The sequence below is a fragment of the Phlebotomus papatasi genome, chromosome 1 (genome assembly GCF_024763615.1).
Source record: "Phlebotomus papatasi isolate M1 chromosome 1, Ppap_2.1, whole genome shotgun sequence".
Taxonomy (NCBI): Eukaryota; Metazoa; Arthropoda; class Insecta; order Diptera; family Psychodidae; genus Phlebotomus; species Phlebotomus papatasi.
The window spans coordinates 22,664,333-22,685,700 of record NC_077222.1 but is presented as its reverse complement, the minus strand read 5'-3'; the positions used below and the strand labels follow the sequence as shown (position 1 = coordinate 22,685,700).

Genomic DNA, 21,368 nt, shown 5'->3' with positions numbered 1-21,368 from the left:
TCTTATTTTTGATAATCAATAGTTTTTAGTGCCTGTTGCTAGATAACATACTGAACACCGAGAGAATCTATTTTTTGACTTTCTTGTTCAATGAATAATTAAAAAATTAGTGGCATTTGGTCATATCAGTCTCATTTTCAAGAATTTTTTTTGTGAACCATTTGGCTTACCTCTTTAAGGACGAGATACTTTTTACGGACCGAAAATTAACAATAAAAATTAAACTTGTGAATTTAATCAATGATAAGTCTTATATCTAACCTTGGAAAGTCCAACAGAGTCTGACTCGGTGTATTTTTGGCTCTATGAACAATAGAGAAGAAGTGATTAAATACTGCAAAATGGTCAATTATAAGGCTCTGTGTCCTTTTAAACTTTATTTTGAAAATGAAATTAAAATAATTAGGATTATCCTTGATAATATATGATTTATTTAAATCAAATGTGTGCCGTTTTGTTTGAAAATTTTTGTCCATTTCGGTAGCAATTTCATAATTCCCCGATTGAAGAAGTTCTTGTCCCTATTGGTGAAAAACTTGAAATAAGATCCACACCGGAATATGCTGGAGCACCTTTTAATCGTTAGCCTCCCGGGATTGAGCCCCACTGCTCATTCCAAAAAGAACACGAATCCAACTTCCTTCTCACTTCACTGGTAAAGATCAGTAGCCTAATCGTTTGTGCTATCGGAATAACTCGTCGAGCACTCACAACTCCATCTAACGGAACTATAGCGTTATCGTAACTTGAGGTTAGCCGCCGTTATAGCACTCCTCAAAGTCACCACCCCAGCTGAACAGTGATTGGTACCATTAACTGAGAAGAGTCTTCGTCTGAACGGGCTTTCTTCCAACGACTCCTCTAGACTGAACAGTCCTACTACAAACTTGACTAGTTCATTTTTACAAGCCTCTAATGTAGACAATTTCGCATCATAAGGAAATTGTTGCAAATGCTTGAAAATGTGATAATCGCCTTGTATGAAGTCTAAACTATACGATGGGTGCGATAGAACCTCTCATCCAAGCTCTTGGAGCTTTTGGAGAGTTGTTAAAGAATTGTGCGACTTGGTGTTGTCTCGATAGAACACAATATCTTTCCGATTGGCCAATTCTGGGCGCTTGCTCTGTGTGAACCATTTTTCATCGACAGTTATCATTCGTTAACAAATTGGGTCGAATTCGTTACGTTTCAGCAAAGAATCGGAGAGATCAATTCGGTCCAAATAAGTACTTTTCGATAATTCATGTGGCACTCGTACATTTAGCTTCTTCGTGAAACCAGTCGTATGCAAATGGTTCCAAACCAAACTGTTTTCTGGCTAATCTTCAGTTCGATTTCCATGATTTTAGCGACATTTTCGACAATTGGCCTATCAGAGAGCGTGCCTCATTTTGTCGTGTGTTTTTCCAGAAAGAAATGGTTGAGACTACCGATTTGTTGTTGCACCAGAGGGGCAATTCACGAAATATCCAGACAAAATTTACGAGACGGCGAATATGGCGGAGACATATTTGGTGAGGCGAAAAGTGAAATAACCCTAAAATAATGCATTTTTCAGTCCATTTTTATTCGTCGAAAAGTATGCAAAACGCATTTGGCAGGTTATTCATTAAGGCGCGTATTTAAAATTTTAACATGAACCGTTATAATAATTTAGGAATTTGAAGCATTCTAAGATAGAGGAAAATTTTTAAGTACCAATATATTTTTCTTTATATTTTGGTGAGTTTTGTTGAATATTAAATGGTATAATAATATTGCTTCATATAAAAGAAAATAAATTTTGCAATAATGGTCTAGTGCAAATATAAATGTTTATGTTTTGAACCATTTTTTCCAAAATCAGTTTGACTTACTTTTAAATTCTAAATACAATTTCAATATTAGAAGGTTATAAAATTAATTTCATTTTAATAACGATGTCTTCACATAACAACATTTTTTTGAGAATTGTAATAAATGTTCGAAGTCTTTAAAGACCAATTACCTCTCAGAAGTAGCATCGAAAAAATTGCATTTATTCTAATAATAAAGATTTTATTCATGTTGTACATAAACGTGGTAAATGTTATTGTAAACGCTGAAAATGTGTTATTTTTGATTAGTGCATTAATTGACACGTGGTGGTCATTAGAGGGTTAATTTTATATTAAAAATAAATTTTCTATAGACCATTGTAGAAGTCTCAGCTTGGCAAAAATTTTGATTCCAAATAAATCGAATGAAAATTTTAATATACGATTTGTGCCAGCATTATTATTATTATTATTATTAAATTTTAATAACAAAAAAAACTGAAATTTCTAATCTCTAATAATAATTCCTTTCAAAACCTATTTTTCAGAACGCTGGAAGTATTTAAACTCTTATAAAATTTTAAAACCCACTAATTTTGCGAAAAGGGCTCAGAACTTTTTATTTGACCTAATATACAATGACTACTCTGAAAAAAGTTTGTCAAAAGTGTGTTCTCCCATACAGAACACAGAGAAATTTTGTTAAATCGTCGGCCATCTGGATCTTGTTGAAAGATTGTCAATAGGATGTTTTTCCATGTAAAATAAATAAGAAAAAAAAATTTGTCTAATAGGTAAATAACATCTTTTTGACAAAATTTTAAGAAAATTCATTTGTCCACTTCACAAAACTCTTTTTTTAGAGTTGGAATTTTATCTTTTTATTCTCCATTATTCTCTTTGTCTGAAACGTAACGATGCAATTTTGGGTTTTCGCTCTGCAAATCTTTTTTTTTTATGGAAATTTTTTTTCAATTATTTTTAATACATTTCTTTTGATCTAATTTTTCATGGAACGTACAAAATGAAATCATTTAATTAAATTCTTCGTCATAAATTGCACATATTGGAAAGATATGATATTTTAATTCTTATATGCATATCGTCGGTTGCTTGTATCACCAATTGTCGTAACTTTTTTATCATTTGAAAATAATTCTTGTAACAATATGGAAATATGCACACAAAACAGGATTTTTAATACAGGAGACGAGTAAGTTATTTTAGTTCCATAATTTTCTTTGATTGTCTGAAGTTTTGAATACTCTTTAATACTGACCAATCAGTGCATACAATAAGTCTAAATTATTTCGAGCTATTAGTATAAAATTTCATTTTGATAATGCTTAATTTCAGCTTTTCCAATTTTTCAAATTTATGGTTTTCATGGCAAAAGCTCTTTTTCTAAAGTACTGGACGAATAAAATTCAAAATTTGTTCTTTTAAAAATCATATCAGGAATTCTTTTATAAATTAAAACGATACGATAGAGAAGCTCTGACTATTGCGCCCGGCAATTTTCTACTATTCCAATCAATTTGTGTTCTACCAATGAAATACATTGTATCAATCGCAATCCAATTCGCATTTATGTCTTCGTCATCTTCTTTCGCCAAAGGACAACAAGGTATTAAATTGATACAGCTTGGTGAAAATTGGAAATTTACTCTGGTTGTCTCTTGTGATTTGAAAAAAGTATGTCATAGAGTATCAAACCAATATAGATTGTCATTGGCCGGACCACAGGGAAGATTCGACATGAGGTTTTGGTTATATATTGTGATCTTTCGTTGGAAAATAAATTACCTATATTCCCAGAAAACTCCCCGAAATGGTGTTGACAGGATGAAAGTATAATAAATGGCAATTGAAACGTGTTTCACAGTCTACGATTGCTCTTATAGGGGAGTTTGGGATAGCATAATCTACCATGAAATTGTAAAACTCTATTTGTTTGAAAAATATGAAATTTAGGAATAAAATAAATTAACACAATGTTAAAACAATTCACTAAATTTACTAATCATTTTCATTTGAAAAAGAAGTAGAGTACTATTAGAAATAGCCCCAATTTTCCCAATAGCACACACTCGTAAACTTTAGTCCAAGCACGTGATTCTGGGCGGAGAGTATGAGAAGGTGCCTTAAAAGATTGGCTAGACCGATTGATGTCGTTTTCAATGATACCAGTGTGGATTAGACTGTGATGTCCGAAGCTTAGGGGAACAATTATTCTCTTCAAGAAATGACTCCAACGTTTGGAATATAAAACACTCAAGTTTCATTAATTCAAATGCTCGATTGAATGCTCGCTTGGAAGTCTGAGCATATTAGGTCTATGTAGTGGGAGGTAGGACTATTTTGAGCTGTGGGGCTTCATTGATCTATGATTGTTCCACCTATTTCTAAATGAAGCTGGTCCTTATAATTAATTTATTTATGTCCGTAATTGTTTTTCGGACATAAAATTTCCTTTAGAAATATGCGAAAAAAAATAATACAACAATGTAACCTCACAGCTAAAAGTAGCCCCACCTCCTTCTAACAACATTGAAACTTAATTTACTTGTCCACGGATTTGCTTACTAAAATCTAATCTGGGCAAAACAATTATCCCCACTTTGTGACAATAAAGTGAATATAATTCCAGTTCTGATAATTCTATTCGGATATTACTTAAAAGAATACTAAAGGTCCTATAAATAACCCTTTGCTCTGTGAGAAATTCGTGAAGCATTAAGTCTTTAAAAATAATAAACAAGGCAAATTTTTGTTATATAAAATAGGCTAAAGGCATGGACAATTTATAAAAAAAAATGTTGAAATGATATTGACAATCGATTTCGAAAGAAATAAAAAAAGTATTCTTTTGACTTCTCGTCTTATCCGCGTAGTGCTTGGTATTCATTATTCGAATTTTGAAGTATTTCTATTATACTACCCAATTACAATTTTCTTCATAAGCCTTATGCCAACTTCACTTCATAACGCTGGGGAAGCAGGTCAGATTCCAGGTCGGCATTACTTAATTACGACCACAGTTGTCATTACGTAATTACGTCGTCATTACTTAATTACGAGGTGGAGGCGCTTGCACGGTTTTGGTAATCTGACCAAATTTTGACCAAATTTCGACCAAGTCAATAAGTAATGCCGACCACATCATTAAGTGATGCTGACCTGTTTTGGTTACATGGGATATAATCACTGAGTAACTCTTTTAAACGGTGACAGCCAAAATCCCGAAAGCCAAAATCCCGAAAGACAAAATCCCGAATTTTCAAAATCCTGAAATTGATGAAATTATATGGAGGAAAATGTTTAGAGTAATTTCCTAAGACACAGAAGATTTCCCTTCGCCTCCAGCAAGCGCGGCTACAATCGTTGGAGTAGCTGTGACACTTTTAAGAATTCGGAATTTTGGCTTTCGGGATTTTGGCGGCCCATTGGGGATTTTGGCTTTCGAGATTTTGGCGTTCGGGATTTTGGCGTTCGGGATTTTGACCGGTATCCCTTTTAACAGCTTTTGACTTTCAGCTCTTTTTTTTTAACAGATTTTCCAGGCTTATTGGCCTTATGCGAAAATGCAGTTTGAAAATACGAAATTAAGTTTGAATTCTTCGAACGTGAATAACATTTTGTGTAAAGAAAGTTCCAATTTCATTCAGAGACCTTTCATTTTATCTCTATGAACATTTAAATCGATTGAGCCGAGCCAGAACTATACAGTCTTGTTTTGAAGAGTAAGAAAAATATTTATGATTAAAATTTGAAATCATTTTTCTGACATTCGAGCGGTAAATGACATTGTGTAGTGTTCTAAAAATCAAGGAAATGTATTCATAACGACAGTCTCCAATATATTCCCTATTTTAAGCCACTGCCTGAGGAAAGCACATTGCAGTACCGAAAGCTTTGGCAAAGAATTTTGTGTTTGTTCTAGTAACTGAAAAAAAGAGACCCTACTGATGCAACCGAAAGCAGGTTTTCTCCCTGAATTTTAGAATTTTCGGACAAAATATAAGTATAATCTTTTACGAATTGAAAAAATAGATAGATACATAGTTGAGTTTTTTTCGTAGTGTTGATATACATTGCAGTACTCCGCAACATCCCAAAGAGCATTTTCTGACCAATTCGAAAATTTGACAAAATATTGTCGAAATACGCTTGGCAGACTCAGAGATTTCGATTTAATTTCATCGATTTGACCAAGTTTTGCTTATTGGGCATGTCTATATTTTCGGCATCTCTTTCAATTGGATTTGAATAGTTTTATTTGTAACATTTAATAATATTTGAGAACAAAATGGGAAGTTGAATTCGATATCCTGGGGTAATGGAGAGATGTGGGTCTATTTCTGAATGTAGCAGTACTAGAATAATTTTAAACAATCGTAACCATTTGACGAATAATTTGAATTGTGTTATATGTGTATACACGAACAATTGAAAATCTAATTAATCTTGGAAATATAATCCCCCAGAATCCCACTTACCATTGAATATGTGGACGACTGTGCTGGCGAGAACGGCACTATTGGGTACACAGGAATAGTTACCGGCATGGGAATAGGATGCCTGTTCAATCAACAGCTCTGAATACCGATTATCCGCCTCTGTGGTCACATTGACACCTCGATCTGAATCGTAGTTAATCATACGATTGTTGTGATACCAAAAGATATACAGAGGTGGCTCAGTACTCTGTTGAACACGGCAGGCAAGCCTTAAAGTTGAACCCGGCTTCAAGTACTTCTCAGCTGGGCCAGTAATCTCTGCTCTTGCCTCTGGAAAATGATTTTTTTCACCCCAGACAGGGTGGTATCATTAAAAATTAGCTGTTCACATTTGAAGTGCTGCTGAGAATCATGGTCTTGGGACAATGTAGCAGAAAAAAAGGACGATGAAAGTGAGGAGTAAGACAACATATTACCATCATTAAGTATTTATTTACCAGCACTATTGAGACTTTTTTTTCATGCTCCCTCCCATAACATTGAGGTGGAAAATTGCGAAAATATGCAGCAGTAATGGGTGTGAGAAAAAAGACTGTCATTCTTACTTCTCTTTTAATTTAATAGCTCATCGTAAAACGTAATAACTTTATTCAGTTGCCAGTGTATGAACATAAAAGCCCTCAGTACAGACACAATGGAAGTTATCGGATCATTTTATGACAGGGACAGAAGAAGCTCATCACGGGGCCCTGGTCCATGTGCTTATGCTACCATTTTAGCAAAAGCTCATCGGAATAATCTGCCTTGTTTCTCCTCACTTTCATCATTATATCTTCCCACATGAAATTGACATATGCCACATACATAAAGTGCCAAAGACAATTCTGTGGGAAGTGATCGTAACTCCAAGGACTAATTACATGATTCACAGATTTATACAATAAAATACTCACCCACAACGTCTAATTGAATCATAATCGACGATGGGGGATGCGAAGAGACCTGACACTCATACACTCCAGAATCCCTCAATTGGACAAATTTTATTTGCAGAGTCCACTCCTGGGGAAAATTCAATTAGGCACGTGGGAAATATAATATGCAATAGTATCCTCCATTATTCTATGAATTGACAGTTTTGTGGATATCTAACATGAACGGACAATTTTCCTAGATATTTTGTGGGCAATTTTATCTTAATCGACACTCGTAATTAATCTCTTAATAAAGATGAAACCATGCCTTGTGACCAGAGCATACATTTGGTTAAAGCGTTAATACTGATGAAATAAAATTTTGGCCAGAACTTTGTACTAAGAAATTTCTCTAAATACATTCAAGACATTCAAGTAAATTCTCTGAGATACTTCACCAAACTCCTTAAAATATTCACTAAAAATAATACTAAATTCATCATTTATGGCCATTAATCTACTAATGTTCTTAATTTAAACTTCAGAATAAGAAAAAATTATGGCAGGGCCGAAGGAACACTTGTTCGACAGGGAACGCATATTGACAATTTCGTTAAAATAAAGTCTTAAAAGGAATTTCTTCAACTCTTGAAACATGTTATTTTTACTCTTGAAACGAGTTATTTTAAGCCTTGAAAAGAGTTATTATAACTCTATTTTCAAGTAAATTTTAAGACAAAAAGAGTAAGGGTTACTCTGGGAAAAAATTGAAACAGCTCCTCTGAATATTACATCTAAATAGAAGTTAAAAAATTAACTCCAAAATATATTTAATTGAAAATCACAAGGAAAAAGAGTTAATTTAACATCGATTCGTGTAAGTTTGACTCGTTCTTTTTTCTAAGTGTAATAATAAGTGAAATTGGAAGTTTAAATTCCACTACGACAGTCCTTTAAAAATCTTAAAGTCAATTTTATTATCAATTTAGGGTATGTGTGCCAAATTCCGGCCAGCTTGCAATTTCGGCCACCTTTTTTTTCCTCGAATTTCCATGAACTTTTAGATTTTACGTACTCTAGAGATTATACAATGCAAAAGAATAACAAAAAATGTAGCTTCAACAAACAAGATGACATGAAAAAGATATTGGAAGAATTTCCGAAAGGCAAGGAACTATGAGAATAAAGGTGGTCGACATAGGGCACCAAGGCTATGTCTATATTTTTATTCATTTTAAAATGTATTAAGAATGATTTTAGAGTAAATAAAGATGGTAAACTCTTTACAAGGTTCAAAGAAACACTCTTACAAAAGAAAGAATAAAAAAACAATTTGTATTAAGAATATTTCATTTAAAACTTGAGACTTTGGCACTTACATGCAACTTTGGCACACTTACCCTATTTCTCAATTTTCCATATTTCTTTAGAAATAAACAATTATTAAGAAAAAAATTTAAAAAGAAAACAATAAAAAATTCTAATGAAAATTTTTCTTACAAAATTTAATGTTTACTGACTGTGCCATATTTAGAAACTGAAACCACGAGTCATTGGTACAAATTTACTAAAACACTGGACTAGGGTGGAGTAAGTACTTTTGGCCACTTTAAGTTTTCATGTGCTTGTAATTTTTATAATCTTTATTTAAATAAAATGATTTTTTTTATTAGGGGTCCATCTGGAAGATGATTGCCCCGAAAATGAAATTTTGTACAAAGATACCTTAAAGCCGTTTCTTCCTAATAATCTAAGAGAATTCCCAAAATTTTTTGGTTATTTTAGTGAAAAATTCATTTTATGCAACTATACATGTGTCAGTACTTTTGGCCACTTTGTAAGCACTTTTGGCCATTGTGTGTAAGCACTTTTGGCCACTTGTTTCCAATAGAATTTTAATAAAATAACAGAAGAAATAGTTTTCGAAAACTTTCACAAATACACAGCACATGTCCTATTCTTATTTAACACCAATTTTATGTGATTATTAGAGTATTTTAAACGATTTTTTGTACATTTTCTATTTGATGTAAAAATAAGTCAAAAGTCACGATTTTTTTACTGAAATCCGCGAGGTGCGCCACGTGTAAAATGTATGGGAAAATGAATGGCCAAAAGTACTTACACAACCGAAAAAAGTGAGCTCTTTTAGCCACATCCGATTTTCATTTAATTTGTTAGAAAATCTTATTAAGGATGATATCAGAATTAAATTTAGTTAATTAAGAAATGGACTTTCATTGAATAACATCAAATATTTTCATAAAAAACATGAAATTATGCAAAACAATTTCTCTTAACATTAACAAGTTTCTTAAGAATCCCATGTTCTTTTAGTGATTGTTTACCTTGTCGAGAATTCCTTTCAATAACTTAAAATTAATCAAGTCGATACAAAATCAAATATAGTTTTCTGATGCGTTAGATTAGGGGTCACGAAATAAGACCCATTTTCCTGTTCCGAATAAACTCATAAATGCCTTACAATGTGATTTTACTTTAGGTGGCTAAAAGTGCATACATGGCCAAAAGGGCTGACTCTACCCTAAATATTTAGTACGCGAATGTATTTTTTTTACGAAACTCTGCAATTATAATATTTTCAATGTAATACCTTGCAATTTCAGGATTTTGTTTCCTGTTGTGATTTTCTCATGGTCATTAGGTATTTATTTATATTTTTGTAAAGCATTATTTGAAAACATCAATTGTGTTTATTTATTTATATACTTTTTGATTAAAATTGATTCTATTGTATCAAACAAATATAATCGATAATGTTTTTGTGAATGGTATTTGAATTGTTTGGAAAAAAGGAATATTTGTAAACGAGATTTTGGCAGTCTTGTCCAAATGTCCAAATAAAATTCCTTTTGAAGCAATTACCCATTTTACCAATAAAATATGTTTGAAATTTAATTGCAATTTATCCTCCGATTCCATGAAAAAGCAAATGGAAAAACGAAATCGAAAAGCTCTATGGTGAAAATACCATTTCAGCGGTATGTATATTCCCTTAATAATAATTTAACAAAGGATATTAGCAAATAAAAAATACCATTAATGAATGCCGAAACTTTGATATGGAATGTACATTATACGGGAATGAACATTTCTGGAATTCTTTCAGCGTCTGGCCAGGGGGTGGTGGGTGATAGGTTGGAATGAAATAAATCCTCTCAATGAAACTTACATCGGAGTCTTCTCTGTGGATGGCGTTGAAGCGTTCGTCACTGCTGTAGGTTGTCAGTCCCACAGTGAGTAAGTGATAGTCGTCCTTACTTCTCCTGATCCAGGACACCTTTAAAATTAAAATCATTTCTTATGTCATTATCTGCTTTAGCCTCATTTCCGGATAACCCTTTCTACGTGCAACCAAGGGGCGAACAACTTATTAAAATAATGTGTCCTCAGAATAAATTTATGAGCAAAACCAGAGAAAATTTTAGCTGGTTTTTTTAGGTACAAATCTATTTTCTCTATTTAGAAGGTCGGAAAGTGTCTCGGATTAAATATAAAGGATGAGTTGCATGAGATAATTGATATTATTCCTGGCTAAATTTTTCTGAAAATCTCCAAATTTTGAAATAGAAAACAATGACCAGTTTTGTACTGTTACTGTTACTGTGCCTCTATCGAAAGGTATTAAAATTTCCGATAAAACCGAACCGTTTCCAACTACTGAGTCATCACCGGTTCAGAACCCATAACTAATGTTTATCCAAAAATCTATTATATTACTCATAAGATATTTTGGGGAATATTTCAAATCGATTTGAAACCGGTAATAAACCAGTTACAGAGTGTCTTTTCCGATGCAATCTAACATGTTTGATCGGTGATGACCATTCTTTAATACTAGAATTAAAGAAAAGATTACGAACATGAGGGGGCCGAAGTCAACCCCATTCACAGTACTCTTAAAATAATTTTGTGGGACCTTTTGAGTGATTCATGAATTGGTTCCATTTGGTTGAAAACTGGGAAACGGTAAATGATGCGAAAGTACTTTAGAGATAGGGGAAACTGGGGCACCACCAAACACGGGGTACCACCAAACACTGCGATTTTTTAATCGGATATTGGATATTAGAGGATAAGACCGATAGGAATTTATAGGCACTATATAGTGTAGAGATGCTTGTCCACTGAAGGAATGGTCGAGATAGTCCAAGTAGTTTAGAAATAAAAATTACTGTTTGGTGGTACCTCGTGTTTCGTGGTGCCCCAATTCCCCTATAGCATCTATGTTACGAGATCGAGCACTTCACAAAGTCTGGGATGCTTTTCTACTCCATTTAAAGTTATTTTTTGGGAAATAAAGTATTCTAACATTAGGTAATATATTAATATTTACAGTAAGTAAGTACAGATTTAAGTAAAAGTCACCTAAATCTACTTTATATATTCTTCTATTCTAAATCTCTGTTTAATACTTATAATATACTCTGAATTAAAGAAGTAGCAATTAAATCAAAATTGGAACACTTACTTAAATTGTATACCTGTACTTTTAATTGAATAAATATAAATTAAATTAAATTAATATTTACAGTACAGATCTTTCTAAAACCCCTTATTTTTTCCCTCTAAAAATATCGACTTGTCAGAATATAAGTCGAACAACTCGATTTTTTACAAAAACCGTTTTATTCGCTTTTTGGAGACTTTTTTATACCGTCTACCTTCCCTGTCAATATTATACTTGAAAGTTAATTATTTTCAAAGTTATGGAGATTTTAAATCTCAAAAATGCTATACTCTGTATGTAACATTTCAACTTCAAATAGCTCTTTTGTAAAATTTGCCACTGCGAGTTATTCGTTTCTTATTCTGAGCGGTCGATATATTCTTTCAGGATTCTCAAAAATGTTTAAAGCCCTAGACCTAGACAAACTTACGGCTTAAGTCGAGGATCGGCTTAATGGGAAACTGAACAGAACATAGGCTGATCATTATTTTGATTATAATTACGCTACGCAGTCTTTCGGCTTAACTCGTAAGATTGTCTTGCACATAAGTATGTTGTTTTACAATTTTGGATACTTTTGTGGGATACTGCACATCTGCAAGGGACAATGCCACTAAATCATTCATAGTAACGGGTTTTTAAAGTCAAAGAATTGAAGATTAGATAGTGTATTTCTTAAGCATTTTCGATGGATTTGGGGTAAGTTTAGGCAGGTTGGAAAAGGCCTTTGAACCCCTTACGAGTCTGAACTGAACTTGGTTATGAACCAATGAATAATTTTATATTAAAATAAATTTTATTGTTCTTATTTTTGTTCAATCTTTGAGGTGGTTTATAAATCGATTGAAATCGATTATGAACCGATGAACATTTTTACGGTGATTTTTTTTTATAAAATGGACTACAGTAGACTCTCTCAAATTCGGACATTTGGGACCAAAATGTCACACGAATTAGAGAGAAATTCGGACTATAAAGTTTTTGAAATGCAACGATTTTTTTTGTACCTTTGCATACTCATTAAATTTAAAGTATAAGTAAGGCAAACCAATGCAAATTTAAGCATATTTCCTTCATTCGATAACTAAGATCAAGCTTGAAAAATGTCAACAATTTTTTTTTAAATATGACTGCTGCGCGAATTAAAAAGTATCCCGATCTTAAAAGAGCCGAATTAGCAAGAGTCTACTGTAATAAAAAAATTGTTAATAATAATAAAAAATATTATATATAAACTTGTTTTTAAGGTATAGCATCTTGGTCACGAGTTCGAGTGTTTTGTAAATCTCTAAAAATAAATATTGATATTCACGTTGCATTCGCAGGTTCATGATATATTCTCGCCAGTTGTTTGCCCCTTGCATTCAACCCCCTTCATTTAGCACAGGCTTGGACTTCTTCTGCCCACCACTTATGTGATCCATCTTCAGGCTCTCAGTCTCGATTATGGGGTGGATTGCGCGAGAAGAGAAAAATTATCCCATTAATATTCACATTTTCTTGAAAATCGCCATAGAAACTTGCCTCAACCCCTCCCACGAGGAACCAAAGACGTAGAGCGACAAGGAAAAAGTCTAAGCGAAAGATATAAGAAAGCTCATGGTAGAATTATTAAATTCGCCCAGAATTTGGCGAGGACATGGTAGATGGCTCACTTGGAATTAGATGTCAGAAATGATGAAAAATTATGCTAGAATAACGCTTTGTTTCATCAGTTTCCTTTTTTCTTTTCACCCACTTAATCCCACTAACTAGAATTTTCAGCATCTTTGATGTTTTCTGCATTTCATCCAAAATGCTAATTTTCCATTTTTATGACTCTTTTGGATTAAGTTTTAAATGTGGTTTCATTTTAACTTTCTTGTTCCTCTTCCTCACAATTTTCCCGAAGAAATATGAGTGAGTGAAAATCTACTCATGCACTTCAATTAAAGACATTTTCCCATTATTCTTCCACTCCGGATTTTCCTTTGTCGTGAGGATTTGTCAGAAATCTTGCTATGACACAATAAGTTGCAACTCAGTCTTATAATTTGTCACAGACATCTTTATAATACAAACGGGCTAAAGAATATTAAAGCTTCCTCAAATAAACCATAGGACAACTCTTAATTATATTTAATCAGATATGCTTTCAGTCTACGGAACACTCATTTATCTAAGAAATATAAAATGAAATTTTTAATATTTAACACACAAACGCTAGGGATTCTCATGTTGCTTCAAAATACCGGACATAATCTCAATTATTTAATGTTTTAATTTAAGTACATCCAGCTGCAGTATTCTTTTTATTTTAATTAATTTAATTATTAAAAAAATGTAAAGAATCTCAGACAATACTTTTACAATGTACAGACTTGTCCATAAAATAGCTAAAACCGTTTGAATAGAGAGCATATTAAATATTTTGAATATAGGGCAGAGCCGGTATGTTTCAGACACTTATGTTTTTTGACTTTTAGGTATTATTTTTAAAACTGATAAAATTATCTTGAAATAGTGTACTCATTAGTATAGATTTTATTCACTGCGTGTCGAAGTACCCGCATATTCAACAATGCAGGCTCTCCCCTAACCTCACATAACCTTAAATTCTTGTATATTTTCATGCATATTACATTCTTTTAAATAAAATTATGAAATCTAATTCATACATCTTTATACATATTAAAAAACTCAAGAACGTTAGAATTTATCTTGAGAATCAAGGAGACAAACTCCCTCCGGGTGCGTTAGGGGTGGTTATGCTTTCAGAACAAGAAAACACGGATATCTTTTCCAAAGCTTTCGACGCTACAACGTACCTTCATCAGTGGTGAAAATCGTGAAATGTCTCTGAAATTTGTCTCTCCCAATTGCTCTACTCCTAATGAGGATGCACCGGGGAAACTTGGGATTTTGCTGGTGTAACACTTCTCTGGACATCGGATTGAGGCCAACTGATTATCAGTTTGGTGCATCCTCATTAGGAGTGGAGCAATTGAGAGATACATATTTCAGAGACATTTCATGATTTTCGCCACTGATGAAGGCGCGTTGTAGCGCCGAAAGCTTTGGCAAAGATATCCGTGTTTTCTTGTCCTAAAAGGATAACCACCCCTGACGCACCCGGAGGGAGTTTATCTCCTTGATTCTCAAGATACGTCTTAAGTCAGTGCTATTTCAGTTAGAATTTATCAGATTCCAAATATTACTGCTAAAAAACTTTTAAAATCTTAATCTTAAGACACCAAAGTGTTTCGTGTTCTTCAATTGCTCCTCCATCCTGGCTGCTAAACGGTAAGATATATTGACTTCCGGTCTTCGGTGACCCCCCCACAAGTCAACATTCTCTCTCAAATTAACTTACCCAAATTACCCCCCACCCCTTCTATCCGCTCCAAAAACATTATTTTTTAACTTTGCAAAAAATCTACCCTGAAGATTTCGTTCACTTTTAGATATGTTTCGGAGGTAGTCCAACCGAACATTTCGTCCTTTGACATCTATCAGCGGAAAAATCGCCATCTTGAATTATTCAAGGTCAAAGTTCAACCAACCCTGGAGGGCCTAATTTTCAAAGAATTTGGTTAAATTCGGACTTTTTCCAAGGTCTTGAAATTCTGACTGCGACTGCATCGGTCACAATCGGTCATGGATCGGGAAAGTAACTGTAATAGCTCGCTTTTAAAAATATTGTTTTCTTTGAAGAATTTCGGTCCGATGGGATGTAGCAAGAATTGACGGAAACACTAGACCTTTCTTGACTTTCGCAATTTTATTCTTTACGACGTTTCGAGGATGAATGTCCTCTTCATCAGGTATCGAATTTTGTTGGGAAAATCACGTACAGGCGGGAAATGGTTACACTTTTTTTGGACTTGGATTACAGATTGCACTTTTAAGTTCACCATTCGACTGATCGACACAGAATTTCTGTGTCTTTCTGTGTTCTTAAAAGTGCAATCTGTGATCTAATTCAAAAAAAGTGTAACCATTTTCCGCCTGTAATAATAATTAAATAATAATGTAATAATAATAAACATTAATAAAATCTGCACAAAATCCGAATAATAACGATCTAAATTGCTAAACGTTTCGTTCGAAAGCTGTGAGGATTTTATATTCAATTTTAACCATTTTGTGCTGAAACTGTGCGCTCTTTATTTGCAATTTTAACATTTTCGTGTTGAAGCCATGAGTGTATTACATACAAGTAAAATTATTTTAAACTTTGAAGTTTAAAGTTGAAGTTCTGCTACATTTTGTTCATGGCGTTCCCAAGAATGTTTTATATTCCTCGAAAGCAATATCAATATTGATATTGCTTACAAAAATTGTTTAAAAGATTCAAAAATGATGAATTTTCCTTTTTCTATTTTACGTAATTTTTACATGTAAAATGTAAAAAATATTTTTTTCTATGTAAAGGCACAACCCTGGCTTAATTTTTATATAGTTTAAATTTTAAATTAACTTTATAAAGTATCTTTTATAAAGAAGATATTAATTTAATTACCAGAAAATGGTCAATTTTTCAATTTTATAGGGAAATGTTGGCATGGTTTGCACAGAGTGAACCTTCAAACAAAGCAAACTTTCTCTTTGTTTGCAAAGAGCTAGTTCTTAATTTCTTAGCCATAAGATACATAATTATTAAGCTCATGAGACGAGATGAGAAATGAAGTCAGCTCCTTCCAAACAAAGAGAAAACTCGCATCGTTTGAAGGTTTACTCCATACCATGCCTACATTCCCTCATTTTCAATTTCAAAAACGGAAGGTCTCTAAAATTAAACTGAAATATAAATTTTCCTTATATTAATAGCTCTGAAATTCTTTACATTCTTAATGTGTTTTATTGCAAATTTTATAAGAGATTTGGTGCCAAATAAAGAATTGCAGAATTGCGATAAAATCTCACGATTTCTAAAGATATTTTTTCGGTTTAAAGTAATTGAAAATTACTTTCATGATGAAAATTGATTTAGCAATTCTATTGGAAAATGTAATGAAAAGGTACGATGGAGTAATACAGGAGTGGAAATACCTTTAATGATTTTTGCAGACCTTTCGGTTGAGTTTGTCTGACTGGTCACGTGAATGTGATGAAATGAAAGCATGAAATTGTTTGAGCTAGACTATAATGAATTAAATTTCTATTCACTTCACACGTTATTCAACCAAATGTTTCGATTAAAATGAGGGGTTGGAGTTGAAGTGCAGAATTGGAAAATAAGATAAATAGTAGAGTCAAAGACTAACTTCTCTGGTCGGTGAGCCATAGAGAAAGGCATTCACAGTGCAATAGTGTAAAATGTGCACAAAAGACGAGGGATTTTCAAGTTTGGCTTGGGTGGAAATGGCTGAGAAAAGTTGCTGCGAGACTTTATATTTAATCCATTCGCTTTCTCCAGACTAACACCCAAACACTGTCCCTACATACCAGTACCAATAGTGTAGCTTTCAATCGTCACAAAAGTTCGTCTTTCTGGGTGGAGGTAGGGGGGTTGTCACAGGCCCTCCCTCATTCACAAAGGTTCATGAGTATAAAATAGCCCGGAGGAAGTTTGAAAAGCTTCATAGATTTTGAGACTTACCACTCCTTCCCCAATGTTGTGAACAGTGCAGGTCAACATTGTGGATGTTGATCCGATTTGTGTTGTCACTGTGGTGTAGTTTTGTGTTTCGAACGACATTTCTTCCAATTCACTATTCCCATTAATCGTTCCGGAACTGTGACTGTCATCACTATTTCCCAATTGATTCGCCTGCTTGTCCATATTTTCTAAACTAATTTCTTGTTTGTTTCTACTATCATTGTCCACCTTACTCTTCTTCCCACTTGTCACTCTATCACTCGCCACTGTTGGCTGCACCCTTGCACCGGAAATTGAACCATTGGTCAAACCCAGTGAGAAGTCTATTCGGGCATTTGTCTTATTCTTCGGTGTATAACTATAGCTGATTGACACATTTTTTATGAAGCGATTCGTTACATTATGTCCAACTGAAACAGTATGGGATATCACGTCTGTGACAGCACCAACATTTGTACCTTTCGGAAATTCATGAATCGCCGCAAGACCTGCAGAAAACACAGAAAGTAAATATATTTTACAATATTCATCTGCAAACTTTCGCATTTCATGTTATTGAATGAGAAATTGCCAGAAAGCTCAAAAAGTTCATTCAAACATTCAAGAATTCGTAACAAGGACCATCAGGTTCTCACCACAATTCTCAAGGCTCAACCGCTAATTCTCAAATCTACGATTTTAGGGTAACTTTCACATAAATTAGCAATGTTATTGAGCTTTCCTTTGGGTTATGTATTATTTCCATTCTCTTCTTCTTATGTATCCATCGCTGTCTTAGAGTGATCTTGACCACCGTGCTCCGAAAATAAAGTTTCTTTGAAAAAGTATCCGAAAATTAAGATACCTTTTGGCTCGGTATAATTTCGTGAAATCAAAATTCACTCTTCTTTCTTCCTCAAAAGATTTGTGTAAGTCTATCCCACTCTTACGCTCCCAAAATTGCAATGAACTATATTTATTATGGTGTGATATTCAAATTAAGAAGAAGAAGAGTGCAAAACAGTAGGATAGACACTAGTCCCAGCGAGTGGCCTTCAAAGTTGAAGCCAATTTCGTACTTTCACATACAAAAGGAATTTTTCTGCACTCGTGATCGTTATGCTAAATATTTAAAAAGTGAGAAGTTTTTCCGTATTATAAGATACCTTTCCGTATGGAGGGATAAATATACTAAATTTTTGTTTAAATAATTTTTTTTTCCTTGGAGCACTGTGAGCTGAGTCCGAGATCAATTTAGGAATTGGCTTCAAATAGCTCCATATAAAAATGCCAACTTGCCAGGCGCTTGGATAGACATATACATCTAGGAAGAAAGTCACGTGATCAAAATTCAGAAGTGAATTATGATCACGAATTCAAAATTCACTTCTGTTTCATTCTCAAAAGACTTGCATAAGTGAAGTTCAAAATAAGAAGAAGAGTGTGAAAAGTAAGATAGATATATGTGAAACTTAAAAACAAAAAGGAATGTGAATTTAGACTTAATGAATTTTCCTGATCTAAAAGGTGTGCCGGAGCCAAATTTTGCAAATTTTTGATTATGTTTCATTATAAGAATATTTATGAATTTATAAAATTTTGTTAAATGTTGTTTATTGAAGTTGTGATTCCCAAAAATACCAAACGCCTGGATAGTGATATTTTCACAAAACACTCACATGATTATTTGATATTTCAGATGAATTTTACCAAGCACGTGGCAAGTTAATTTTTTATATAGATCTATTTGTAACCAATTCCTAAATTGATCTCGGACTCAGCTCACAGTGCTCCGAGGAAAAAAATTATTTAAACAAAAATTTAGTAGACTTATCCCTCCATACGGAAAGGTATCTTATAATACGGAAAAACTTCTCACTTTTTTGTTATTTAGTGTAACGGTCGCGAGTGTAAAAAAATTTCCATATAAATTTCAATCGAAGTATGAGAAAATGGCTTCAAATTTCAAGCAACTTGCCAGGGCCGTGAATTTTACCATTCATTGGGTGTGATCACTTAATTCCTATCTGAGGAATTAAATGTGATTCTTTTTTATTATACCTATTTTGTTTTGCATTTTCGGATATGCTTTAGAGGTAGTCAAAGTGAATATTTTGTCCTTGGACACTTATGTTTGAACGCCATTTCGATATCGAATTTTCGAACATCACAGTTTAACCACTTCGGAGGGCCTATTTTTCAACCGATTTGCTTAAATTTAAATGTTTTTGAAAGATCTGGAAATTTTCAACCTGACTTGATCAGTAGTGAATCAGTAATATACCCGTAGATGATTTACCAGTTTTACCTTTCTCAGATTTACTTTTTCATTTGATCGTTTGCTTGTTACTACTGTTAAAGTATTTTAAAACCTACTTTTCTTAAGCAGTTTCCTATTTCGGAATGGTTATTTTTTTTTTAATTATCAATCAGTTTAATCGTGATAGTAAAATGGTATGTACCCAAAAAGTATGCGAGAAGACAATACACGGATAGTCTGCTATACAACTATGCTTTTCGCATTTTATTCAATCTAATCAAGATATGAGCTCGTCAAGCCATTTTCCAAAAACTTTTGAGACAAGAAAAATGGCCTGCACTGAGAAAAAAACGGGGGTGCGATTAACTTTTTTTCCTCATAACTTTAACACTTTTTAGGTGTAAAAATATATCAACATTTTTTAATGTTAATTTTACGCCTTTTTCAGGGTAAAATTAACATGAAAAAGGGTAACTTTAACCCCTAATACACCTAAAATGCATAATATTTACCCCGATTTCGGATCAATACTGCAGGGTAAAATTAACATTTCCGGAATGTTATTTTAACTTTTTCGGATTTCTCTCAGTGTGGGTATGAATTCTGAGATGGTGAATTTTTCCCATGGGAAATTCATGGCTTTAATACAGTAGAGTAGAGTCTCTCAAATCTGAATCCCTCAAATTCGAACGCCGTTTGGATTCAAAATGTCAATTGTGAGGTTATGTTAGAAAGTTCGTATTCAACGGTAATTGAAAATCATATTTATGTGTTTCTTCCTGAATGTTTACATACATTATGATCGTATAAAATGAAAAGGAAGTATGTTACCACTAAGACTTGCGAGAAAGTACGGGGAATTGATTGAAAGTACAATTTAATATCACACAAATCTCGTTAGTTTTTGAAAAAATCGTTCGAATTTAGAAGGTGAGAAATGTCAAGAATACTCCTTAAGCGTTCGAATTTATCTGCATCTCAGAATTCATACCTATTGAAGACGAAATGGGCCAATGCGCTTTTATGGGCTTCAGACCTAAGGCTTAGCTATAAGGCTTAACCGGTGGTAGCCAAAATCCCGAAAGCCAAAATCCCGAACGCCAAAAACCCAAACGCCAAAATCCCGAAACGGCCAAAATCCCGAAAGCCAAAAACCCGAAAGCCAAAATCCCGAAAGCCAAAATCTTGAAAGCCAAAATCCCGAAAGCCAAAATCCCGAACGCCAAAATTCCGAAAAGGCTAAAATCCCGAAAGTAAAAATCCCGAAAGCCTAAATCCCGAACGCCAAGATCCCAAAAAGGCCAAAATCCTAAAAGCCAAAATCCCGAAAAACAAAATCCCGAAAGCCAAAATCCCGAATGTTCAAAATCGTGGTAAGGATGAAATTATATGGGGGAAAATATATAGAATAATTTCCCAAGGCACGGAAGATTTCCCTTTGCCTCCAGCAGCAAGCACAAGTGCAATCGTGAGAGTAGCTATGAACTATTTTATGAATTCGGGATTTTGGCTTTCAGGATTTTGGCTTTCGGGATTTTGGCTTTCGGGATTTTGGCGTTCGGGATTTTGGCTTTCGGGATTTAGGTTTTCGGGATTTTGACCGGGACTCGGCTTAACTACTTTTTTTTCATCAGTTATGATTTTTTGGAAAAATTAAACTCGGGATTGGATTATTAAAGACAAATGACCAATTAGGCTCTCAAAAAGCAATAAAAATGCTCGCAATTCAAGATTTTGAGACATTCGGGAACTGGGCTAAACCTCTAGTCTGAAGTCGGCCTTTTGAAACCTTTCTGAACCTTCCCATAAAGAATTTTAAGGATTTTCAGACAATTCTAAAATAAACAACAAATTCGTTTTCAGCGCATCTAAATTGTTCTGAAAACAATACATTATATTTTAGG

At 33.6% G+C, this 21,368-nt stretch overlaps 1 protein-coding gene across 1 annotated transcript in view; it reads right to left on the bottom strand.

Moving 5' to 3' along the window:
- LOC129798257 (uncharacterized) overlaps positions 1-21,368 on the bottom strand; it is a 94,685-nt gene that overhangs the window by 21,697 nt on the left and 51,620 nt on the right. The window contains exons 3-6 of the mRNA XM_055841290.1: positions 17,226-17,713; positions 10,367-10,474; positions 7,213-7,321; positions 6,299-6,589 (exon numbers count right to left, since the gene is read on the bottom strand). Of these exons, the coding sequence (XP_055697265.1) occupies positions 6,299-6,589; positions 7,213-7,321; positions 10,367-10,474; positions 17,226-17,713 (996 nt within the window). The remainder of the gene's footprint in view (positions 1-6,298; positions 6,590-7,212; positions 7,322-10,366; positions 10,475-17,225; positions 17,714-21,368) is intronic.